This window comes from Penaeus vannamei, chromosome 34 (genome assembly GCF_042767895.1).
Source record: "Penaeus vannamei isolate JL-2024 chromosome 34, ASM4276789v1, whole genome shotgun sequence".
NCBI classification, from domain to species: domain Eukaryota; kingdom Metazoa; phylum Arthropoda; class Malacostraca; order Decapoda; family Penaeidae; genus Penaeus; species Penaeus vannamei.
The window spans coordinates 4,108,452-4,119,398 of record NC_091582.1 but is presented as its reverse complement, the minus strand read 5'-3'; the positions used below and the strand labels follow the sequence as shown (position 1 = coordinate 4,119,398).

The window sequence follows — 10,947 nt, the reverse complement described above, 5'->3', positions numbered from 1 at the left end:
GAGAGAGAGAGAGAGAGAGAGAGAGGAAGCGAGGAGAGAGAGAGAGAGAGAGAGAGAGAGAGAGAGAGAGAGAGAGAGAGAGAGAGAGAGAGAGAGAGAGAGAGAGAGTATGAGAGAGAGAGAGAGAGAGAGAGAGAGAGAGAGAGAGAGAGAGAGAGGGGAGAGAGAGAGAGAGAGAGAGAGAGAGAGAGAGAGAGAGAGAGAGAGAGAGAGAGAGAGAGAGAATGAAGACAGAGAGAGGAGAGAGAGAGAGAGAGAGAGAGAGAGAGAGAGAAAGAGAAAGAGAGAGAGAGAATGAGACAGAGAGAGAGAGAGAATGAGACCGAGAGAGAGAGAATGAGACACAGAGAGAGAATGAGAATGAGACAGAGAGGGAATGAGAATGAGACAGGGAGAGGAACAGAAATGAGACAGAGAGGGAATGAGAATGGAGACAGAGAGAGAGAGAGAGAAAGAGAGAGAGAAAGAGAAAGAGAGAAAGAGAGAGAGAGACAGAGAGAGAAAGAGAGAAAAAGAGAGAAAGAGAGAGAGAAAGAGAGAGAAAGAGAAAGAGAGAGAGAGAGAGAAAGAGAGAGAGAGAGAGAAAGAAAGAGAGAGAGAGAAAGAGAGAGAGAGAGAGAGAAATGAGAGAGAGAGAGAAATGAGAGAGAGAGAGAAATGAGAGAGAGAGAAATGAGAGAGAGAGAGAAATGAGAGAGAGAGAGAAATGAGAGTGAGAGAGAAATGAGAGTGAGAGAGAATGACAGAGAATCAATGAACTACTCCTGCTCTACTATACTCTACTCACTTGACTCAGCCGTGATGGTTGTGGGTCGGTCCTGCTGGAAGTAGAATTTAAGGGGGTAGATGTCATCAAACTCCACCCGCGAGATGCAGCCAGTGAAGCCCTCAGCCATCGTCTCATTCTTGCCGATGTACACGTACTGAATGTTGTTGAACTGTGCATCAGCTGATCCTTTCACATCGAAGGTCCAGGTAATGGGCTCATAGTTATCAACCTGGACAGAATCATCAGTAAATGGATTAATTCTTTAATGAATTGGTAGCTAACTTCACATTAAGTAACTTCTCATAACTGAATATCATACGATAACCTAAAGAGAGATCTAAATTACAGCAGCATCTCCATTCCCTCCCTACAAACTCAAATCCCATCTCCACACCTGCATAGTGAGCTTCCGGCCTGAGTCCGAGCGGTAGAGCTTGACGTCATGGTTCTGTCCCTCATGGAAAGTCCTCTTGCCGTAGACCTTCTCGTGCCTCTCAAAACCGAAGTCAAATGTGACCTTCAAGTGACCTGAAATGATTTGGACGTGTGAGTTCTGCTATAGAACTATAGAAGAAAGTATGTAGATTTGGTATGAGCACGAATAAATATCTTTGCAGTACAAGAGGTGTATTTGACTAGTTCTGATAAAATGTTATCAGAAATACATCTATTCCTGATGAACATTTAATTAAAACTGATCAACTACATATCTTGCTCTTTGAAGATATACATTCTCCTTCATACTTTTACTACATTTGTTGCCATAAATTGGGTTCAGTATAATGTGTCTTATTCTAATGACATTGAAGCTATCAGTGATCAATGGGACATAACTGCTGAAATATCTAAATGAAATAACCAAATGAATAGTGCCACTGCAAAACCCAGAAATAAATAATTAATGATGACAAAAATAATAAATGAACAAACCATGCACTTTCTAGATAAGAAAAATATAAATCAATTAACAACAAATTTCAAGACACACAATCTTAGCCTTTGTAACCATTTCTCATACCTGAATTGGAGATGGCAAGGGTAAGGTATTCTCCAGTGATGTTGGAGTGTAACCCCATGAGGAAGCCTCGTGGGTTGGTGGTGGTGAAGCCTACACGGATCTTCTCGGCAATGGTGGACTTGTAGGTGCCCGGGATCTCATATTTTACCATTGTATCTGTTAGCATCTTGATACCAATTTCTGTAGGGAATGGAGATAATTAAAATATTGGTTAAACCTAATAAATATATGGGTAATTAGTTAGGAAAATACATAAATAATATACATATACATATGTATAAATATATGTAAATGTGTATATATGAACATAAATGTATTTTACATATTTATATAAATAAATATATAAAATATAAATATGCATATATAAATATAAACATATAAGGTATACATATTAAAAATGTATATAATAATATATAAAATACAAATATGTATATATATGTATATATATATATATATATATATATATATATATATATATATATATATATATATATATATATATATATATATATATATATATATATATATATATATATATATATATATATATATATATATATATATATATATATATATTTCTTCATTATGTATCCCTATATTACATGAAAGTCAGATACTTTATACACTTAATACTTCAATAAAAAGAAGTAATAAAGAATACATAAACAAAAAAAAAAGTAAAATGAGAGCTCACCATCTGCACAAATTGGCCCTTTGAAGGCTGTCCATCGGCAGTCGCAATGATAGGAGGAATAGCCCTCATGGCAGGTTCCGTTGTTAAGGCAGGGATTAGACTGGCACTTCCCAACGCAGCCTGCATGAACCCCATACATGCCCCTCTCAGCCCTTCCCCTAAGATCCTGCAGTTCCCCGTTGAGGACCAGAGCACGGATGCACCCCACAAAGCCATCTCGGTAATCCAAAGTGGCTCCTGGAATGGGGAGACAACACAATCAGGACAGCAGATGACACTGATCACATCCAGTCTAAAAACTAAAAATACAGACAAAAATGAACAAGCTACTTAATACTCCCTCAATACATGACCGCGTAAGAAGTAAAACAACTATGCAGTCGAATCATGTTTCCGACCTCAGTCAGAAAAAAGCAGTGGGAAAGGAGGGTAGAGAGGGCTTATATCACCACCACTCAGGCCACTCACCAACAACAAAGTCCGATTCCAGGTGTATCGCTCGCACAGGACCGCTAGGTTCCTTCAGCACAGCCTTTCCACCTCCATCTACAATCATGCGGGCTTCCTTGCGGTTTCGCTCAACTAACACTGAGTGCCATTTGTCGTCGTTCAGAACATATGCTGTTTCAACGCTCACACTCATAGGCCCTGCACCAGCCTGGTACTGGAACTGGAGCTGCATGCCACCTGAGGAAAGAACATTTTTGGATGATTAACTGATTTTCAGGATTTCTGTCACTTACAAATTTATACTTAAACAAAATCTTATTTTTGGTGATGAACTATTTCTGTGAAATCAACTAATGCAGTAGCTTTACCAAGACCAAGAAAATAAACAAAGTATAACAAGACAAATCTTAAAAGGATAAATTCACAACTTTTCCTAAAATTTGGGATATATTATTTCCAAGCTTTTTTGCCTTTGCACACACAAAAGCACTATAGCTCAATTAGGAAAAAACTTGCCACTAACCAAATATACCACCTTAAACATAAAATTATCAGGATTTCTATATCCTGAAAGTATGATAATAATACTTTAATTCATATGAGAAAAAATAATAAACAAATAAAAGTAATAAGAACAAAAATAAGAAAAATAAAAAGCAACTAATTCATCAGACTCACCCACAATGGAGACCTTAATGTAATCCGTCGTGCCCCTTGCATGGATCAGGCATCCATCCCGGATTGTGGTCTTGAACTCAAAGTAAATGTCACCTGAATGACCCATGTCAAATCGTGGCAAGTTGATGGTTGCATCAGCTTTGCGGAAAGTGACCACATTGTCAAAGATGTCTGTGGAGAAAAGAGACAGGTTTATATCCTTTTCACAAGGGAAACTATACAATAAATAAGAAGGGAAAATAAGAAAGAATGGTACAGAAAGGTAAGAGAATGACATGGAAATGAAAGAGGGAGACGAAAGTTAAAAGAAGGGAAGAAACCAAGGAAGGAAAGAGGCATTAAGCCACTTACGATGGGTGTCCCACATACGAGACACCAGGAAAAAAAAATAAAAAATAAAATAAATAAATAAAAAAATAATAATAATACCAGGCGTCCCACCAGTGAGACACTGTATCGGGGCTTGCGCTCACTGCTTGCGGGGCGGCTGGCACACTGGGCAGAGTCTGGGCGTTGGTGGGTTAAGGAGGAAAGTAAAGAAATGAAGGGAGGATATGATATAGATGAGCAGAAAGAGGATGAGGAAGGGAAGAAAGTGGCAGGGAAAGAGAGGACAAAGGGGGAGAGGAAAAAAAAGAAAAAAAAAGAGTATAAATAAAAAACAGAAGGAACTAAGATAAAATGAGACACATTAACTACTCACGAAAAGTCTCGGATACATATACATATAACAACTGGAAATATCTGGACACAAAACCCCAAAACACAGACTGGACTTACTGTCTCCTTCACATATTAGAGGTCCAAGTGTGTATCGTGCCTTCTTGCCATCCAAGGGTGAGCCTGTGTCTCCTATACGCAGCTGTCTCACAGGAAGATGCTCCTTCACGGTCAGCTCTCCGCTATCAAACAGCCACGACTCGAGGCCTAATGAAGAGCATTCAAAGTTTATCAAGGGTTCCTGCTAATCATAAATAATATTGAAAATTTGGTATGGTTTACGCTTAAGCTACAGAAGACAGAAAAAAATGGAAAATTCAGGAAAATTTATGACAATTGTGAGATATAACACATAAATAGCTAATTCAATCCCATGTTGGTGCTGCAACTATATCATATCAATGCTGTTGTTTGAGTATACGACAGTTAGATACTTAACCAACTTGCACAAATATTCTACACACATAACCTGTGTTTCACTTACTGTCACAACTCTAAATATTACTGTGACTTTACTGTATTGACACTGAGAGAAGGAAAAACTATATACATATCTTTCATACAATAATGGAAATGATGATAACTATAACCATTACAACAATAAACACCTCACAATCTCTTAATCATCTTTGCAATAATACATCAGTGAAAATCATCAATCTATCAACCACATCAACAAGCAGTGCACTCATCAGCCAAAAGATCTCACACACCATGTCGATCATGCTCACAAAATGCTTGTGAAGACGCTTCTCATCTCTCTGCACAGTACCTGACTTGCTTGCACGAAGGCTTCACACTCTTCTCATACTCGTTTCTCAAGACTAAGGGGGAGGTATAAGACAAGTTACATAATCTTGTTTGCAATATGACAGAAATCTTTGAAGTTACTCATGAGTGCAGTACCCGTCTTTGACTTTTATGATTTAACAACGGAAAGTAGTAGTACTCTGCATGACATGCTTATTACCATACTAGCAAATGTTTATAAGATTTCCTTTGATTGCAAACATTATAACCTCCATATTTACCATAATTTTCCCTTTTACTGTAGAGTTTAATTAACTTTGCTTACTTGTTGAAGTAAGCACACTGCTACCAGTATCACATTTACACACAAAAAACATTAAATAAAATCACATTTGGTTTAGCACACATCTGGAAGGAATCTTTTGTGAAAGCAACACACAATGAACTTTTCACATCCAGAAGTCACTATGCTTTCAACTTTTATAATATACTAACCTGCATCACAGTTGCACCATTTGCCAGTAACACAGGTGCCCATAAGACCACACTCGCACTTCCGAGACCCTGGCAGAGATCCTCCCCAGTAGTCCATGGGCTGGTTATTGCGGGAGACCCACCAGGTGTAGGGCTGGAAGGAGAAATTACATATATTAAGACTATCTGATAAAGTGTAATGGGACTTAAAAGAAAATTCTCCGAGGCCTCTTCATGTCTTGATATATTTGAATAATAAGCAGAGCAAAGCAAAAATTATGCAAGCTACTTTACCTGGAAGTCCTGATCCTCAGGTGAAGGAGAGTTAAAGAGCTTGGCCTTCAGGCACTCGAAGTGAATGCGCTGCCGGCACTTGGTGGAGCGGTTGACAAAGATCTCTATCTGTTCCATTTCGGTGTCATAAATAATGTTCTGTACATATGACCCTCTCCTCTCAAAGCCGTCCACAGTTGTTGTCATCTCATGCTTGTGGCCCAGGTATGAGTACACCTTGCCATCATCTTTAGAGGAGAAGAGATCATTACTGCAAGTTCCTGTTCTTTAATACCAATAGACTAACCATCATTATGATATTTGTCCTCTTCCCTCTTTCCTCTAAACTATTTTTTGAATTTCTTTAAAAACCTTCTCTCTCCATCTGTTTTTCCTTTTTATTTCACACAGATAATTTTAAGACACTCATTCACTCATAGTTCATATTATAACAGAACACAAAATGAGGGTTAATCCTATACCGCAGAAAGATAATGAGTAAGAAATTCATATTTAATGAAAAAATTAAACACTTATTCTAAAGAATCATCATCAATAAAAATTTCAATAGCATTCCCTTATGACCATTTCTTCTGTATATTGCAGAAAATGATGATAATAACAATGATAATGATAATAAAAATAATATTAATAATATTGATGATGATGATGATAATAATAATAATAATAATAATAATAATAATAATAATAATAATAATAATAATAATAATAATAATAATAATAATAATAATAATAATAATAATAATAATAATAACAACAATAACAATAATAATAATAATAATAATAATAATACTGACAATTATGATAATTATCATGATAATGATAATAACAGTAACTATTATAAGAAGAACAACAGAAAGCTAATAAACAGGGAACTGATTACATACTGTAAAATTCACATGTGACAGGGAAGGGAACAAGAGGCCCAGAACCATCAACGTCAATAAAAACTTCAGCACGTTTGGATCCGGGATTCTGCATTCCATAGGCAGCACAAGAAATGGGGTTCAAGGCTGGAAAGAAAGAGAGAGAGACAAGCATAATGAGAATTTGTGCTCCTGTATTACTATAATAATATTTACAAGTATAACTACATATACATTCACACATACACATTCCTTACATGCACGGATCACACATTTTCAAGCACCACATAAATCACACACCACACATGCACTCATACTCGCAATAACATGTCTATATCTAATATATCAGGTCATTATAAAATCATGAGCTATGCTATACAAAATGAATGCAAAGGAAAAAGATGTCCATGACAAATCTTAACCCTTTGGCAGGCAAGTGACCACATATGATTACTTAAATACATATATACATGAGGTATTTAAAACGTGTGCCCAGTAAAGGGTTAACATTCTTAACGCCACAAGATATACTTACAGGTGTGGCAGACGGCACCAGAGTACCCTGTTCCTGAACATTCACAGAAAAATTCTTTGCTATTCTGCTTGCAACGACCATGGTTTTCACAAGGATTAGGATTGCAACGATCCATTATCTGACAAGCAGCCAATACTATTCCCTTCCTGTCACTTATTTCCTGTAAAAAAAAACAAAAAAAAAAAAAACATTAATATGAAGCTTATCAATCTTTTAAAAATTTAGTCTTAAACAGAAAAAAAGTGAATGTACTGATCCAACAGAAAAATTCAGCAGATCTAATGCAGATGGCACAACTCACCTCCTCTTTGGGCTTCTGCATGAATCCCAGCACGGAAATACGTCTCATGCATCCAAGGAAGCCTTCCGACCCATAGACACCACCTTCAAAAAAAGGTACATCAAATGAAACTTGAACATATAAAACAAGCTAGCTGTACCTGCTGTGCATAGATACATAAATCTTGGGATATCTTAATCCATCACTGTTGGGAACATGCACTCTCCCTAATAGTTTTGTTTTGTAAATGTTATTTATATATCAATGGCTCCACAAGCGACTAATCACCAAGGGTCAATTAGCAGACCTGATTTCCCCATTCACCGAGTTCTCTGGAAAATGTTTTTTTTTTTTTTTTATAATGCTATTAACCCATTCGTCCCGGGTGTCACATATATGAGACACAGGGAAAAAATAAACAGTTTCGGGCTGCCCGCCAGTGCGATGCTGTCTCGGAGCCGTGCTCCGCGGCAAAAGCGGCGGGCGGCCGGGCGGGCGGACAGACTCCGGGGAAGCTCCGCCCGCCGATTTTGTAGCTTCCCAGATTTTTTAAATTTTGGCTACAAAATGTACCCCGGCACGGATGGGTTAATACTGATACTATTATTATCATCAATGGAAGAAAAAAAGAAAAAAGAAAGAAAGAAAGAAAGAAAAAAAAAAAACTTAAAATCAAGGAAAAAGGTAAACAGGTAAGATAGGTAGGATTAGAAACTGAATCTTTTATGACTAAGTTCTTGTGGAGCCTTCCCAACATCAAACCCTCCCCTCTTTCCTCTCTTACCTCCAACAAGGAAGTATTTGCCAGATATTACGGAGATGATCCTTGTGGTCTTCATGGGGACGTCATCAACTGTGAGCTCCATGCTGTTCTCAGCCACAGTAAACATGGCTTTGTGCCACTGGCCATCATTGTAAGTAACATCAAAGTTATCAAGGACAACCTTGCCTGGGGTTTTTGATGAGGAGATCACAACTTTTACTTTGCCATCTTCCAAATAGAGCTGTAATAGTGATATTAAAAGTAGATTACATCTCCGTATATTTAGCTTCATAACATACAGATTTATAAATATCAAATTAAACCAAACTTAAACCAAAAAAAGCTTTTTAAGAAAGATAACAGCATCAAAAATAAGAATAAAGCGAACCCTAAAGATGCCCTCACCTTGAAGTAGCCTGTGTTGGAAAACTTATGGTAGATAAGTACACCTGACTCCTCATACGTCCTAAACTCTACTGACACATTGATGGAGCGTTGATCTTCAAAGGCTGGGTAGCGGAGGTGAGCCTCTCGCTTCAGGAAGGTCATGGTCAGGTCAGAGGAGTCTCCATACTGCCAAGAAACAAGTGGATAATCAAAATGTATGATGTTAATTAATGTTTCAAGTTGTTATCAAAATGTATGATGTTAATTAATGTTTCAAGTTGTTAATCACAAAATTTAAACAAACATAATCACTCAAATGCACATGCACACACACACAATGTATAAATGGATGTAGGGATAGATACATACACAGACACAAGATATTCTACATAAATATACAACTTCTTCCATTCTAACTCCACCTTTCCACCTTCATTATCTATGAGACTACTCCATGACCAATATAACCCCTGCCCCCCCTCAGGCTCTTCCAGGGTTAAATATACTTACAGGACAGGTGCTTGAAATGTTGATCTTAGAGTACTTGGGACGCCGGTAATAATAAGAGTAATAATCATCAGCATCTCGCATCTCAGGAATAATGGCAGTGCCGTTAATGAAAAGATTTTCCATACAGCCGGTGAAGTTCACTCTTGCCACCATCCCTGGCTGCAAGTTCGGCACACCTCCAATATAAAACTGAAAAATAAAAAAAGATTTGTTAAAAGCTGATTTTGAGATCTATAAATTTTGTCAAACACATTCCATTTCTTACAACATTAAATGCTCTAAGCAGATGATAAGGGTGTCATACTCACCTCTCTATTAAGATCTAGCCTCTTGAAGTCACCATGAATTACGTCGTCAATCCTGACCCGATCCACCAGGAAGGTGATGTTCCTCTGCTCCCTGCGAATCTCCACGTCATGCCAGGAGTTGTCATCCAAAAGTGACCCCACAGAGAAGGTGCTCTTTACCTTTGATCCTGTTTTTTACAAAATGAGTACATTAGACATGAGACCCAAATGTCTATTCAATGAAATGCAAAATACCTTCCATTTCATTTCACTGGCAGACCAAAATTTGTATTCACAATGGCTGAACTGCTTTCCGGACTTCCACTCCACTCTATACAGTGGTTATAAGCTGGATACTTCCACCAACAACACACGAAAAAATGGCACCATCCATTGTAACTTGAAGTATTGTTTACTCAACCAAAGAAAACAACAACATACACTCTCATCAGCAAACAAAATTAGGAAATTAAACAAAAACTAACATCTTACATCAATGCTGCTGACCATTTTCTTCACAAAATGACCAAACTTTCTCTAATCATAAAGTCTTTACAACTAGTTCCAAGGTTTGTGTTATCATAAAACCTTTCTGATGCTCCTTTTGCTCTGCTGAACAGTTTCCAACTTCAATCCTATGACCAAGGATGGCATGATATCATGCAATGGCTGTGGTGGATTGAATTGCGAATGGCACCATATAATGACACACCCTGCACCATCCGCTCATGCTCGTCTTTCTCCAAGAGTAGAGACATTGTTTGTTTGGTGTCACTATTAGAAACAAGCACTTAAAAGTTAAAGGAAATCCTGAAATTTTTAAATTTCTGTGCACAAGCTATATGGTGCCTATTATTGTGCTTGAAGTAATGAACCAGCTGGGTGCAAACCGGGGAAACTGCCAATGCCCGCCTCCAGCTCTGCATTACTGGCCACTAGCCGAGTTAATACTTCAGTTATTGTGTTAAACAGTCAAACTAATGATTATAAATATCAAACTGCACCATGCACATGTCCATGCATCTTCTTTTGGTCTGTAACTATCTTGCGTACAGTAAATCACGATGTTAATCTGGCCAACCTTCACTGCAACAATATGGGATTATTCAGTGCATCCAATTTACCAGTTACTGTAATAACGCAACAGCCACATCTAATACCTATATGCATTCACAATTCATACAATGAAAAATATCTGGGTCATAATTCCACTTCTACATCTGTGCATAGCCTAAGCTTTTATCTTTAAAAAGAAAAAGGAAAGAAAAAAGAAGAAAAAAAATCCATACTTAACAACTAGTGAGAGATATTACAAGTTAATAAAAATAAAAGCTTTCCTGCAACAGTGATCAGCAATCTCTTCCTTAAAATGAGCAATTTTTGGATTATCTTCCTGGAAGGAGAAATACACAGAGAAAAAAGAACACTGCATGGTTAGATGTAAACACAAAACAGAAAAAGAACTCAAACGT

The 10,947-nt window shown here is 37.4% G+C and overlaps 1 protein-coding gene across 4 annotated transcripts in view; it reads right to left on the bottom strand.

The window, feature by feature from the left end:
• Nrx-IV (neurexin-4) overlaps positions 1–10,947 on the bottom strand; it is an 83,791-nt gene that overhangs the window by 56,732 nt on the left and 16,112 nt on the right. The window contains exons 7-22 of one of the 4 annotated variants that reach the window (XM_070113261.1): positions 9,497–9,663; positions 9,189–9,377; positions 8,697–8,864; positions 8,313–8,532; positions 7,550–7,632; positions 7,249–7,408; positions 6,735–6,860; positions 5,848–6,074; positions 5,575–5,707; positions 4,390–4,536; positions 3,610–3,780; positions 2,950–3,168; positions 2,482–2,718; positions 1,788–1,967; positions 1,164–1,297; positions 765–998 (exon numbers count right to left, since the gene is read on the bottom strand). The exons of the other annotated variants lie outside the window; for them this stretch is intronic. Coding sequence (XP_069969362.1) covers positions 780–998; positions 1,164–1,297; positions 1,788–1,967; positions 2,482–2,718; positions 2,950–3,168; positions 3,610–3,780; positions 4,390–4,536; positions 5,575–5,707; positions 5,848–6,074; positions 6,735–6,860; positions 7,249–7,408; positions 7,550–7,632; positions 8,313–8,532; positions 8,697–8,864; positions 9,189–9,377; positions 9,497–9,663 — 2,780 coding nt within the window. The 3' untranslated portion in view covers positions 765–779. Of the gene's footprint in view, positions 1–764; positions 999–1,163; positions 1,298–1,787; positions 1,968–2,481; positions 2,719–2,949; positions 3,169–3,609; positions 3,781–4,389; positions 4,537–5,574; positions 5,708–5,847; positions 6,075–6,734; positions 6,861–7,248; positions 7,409–7,549; positions 7,633–8,312; positions 8,533–8,696; positions 8,865–9,188; positions 9,378–9,496; positions 9,664–10,947 lie in introns of those variants that run through there. 4 annotated transcript variants of the gene reach the window in all.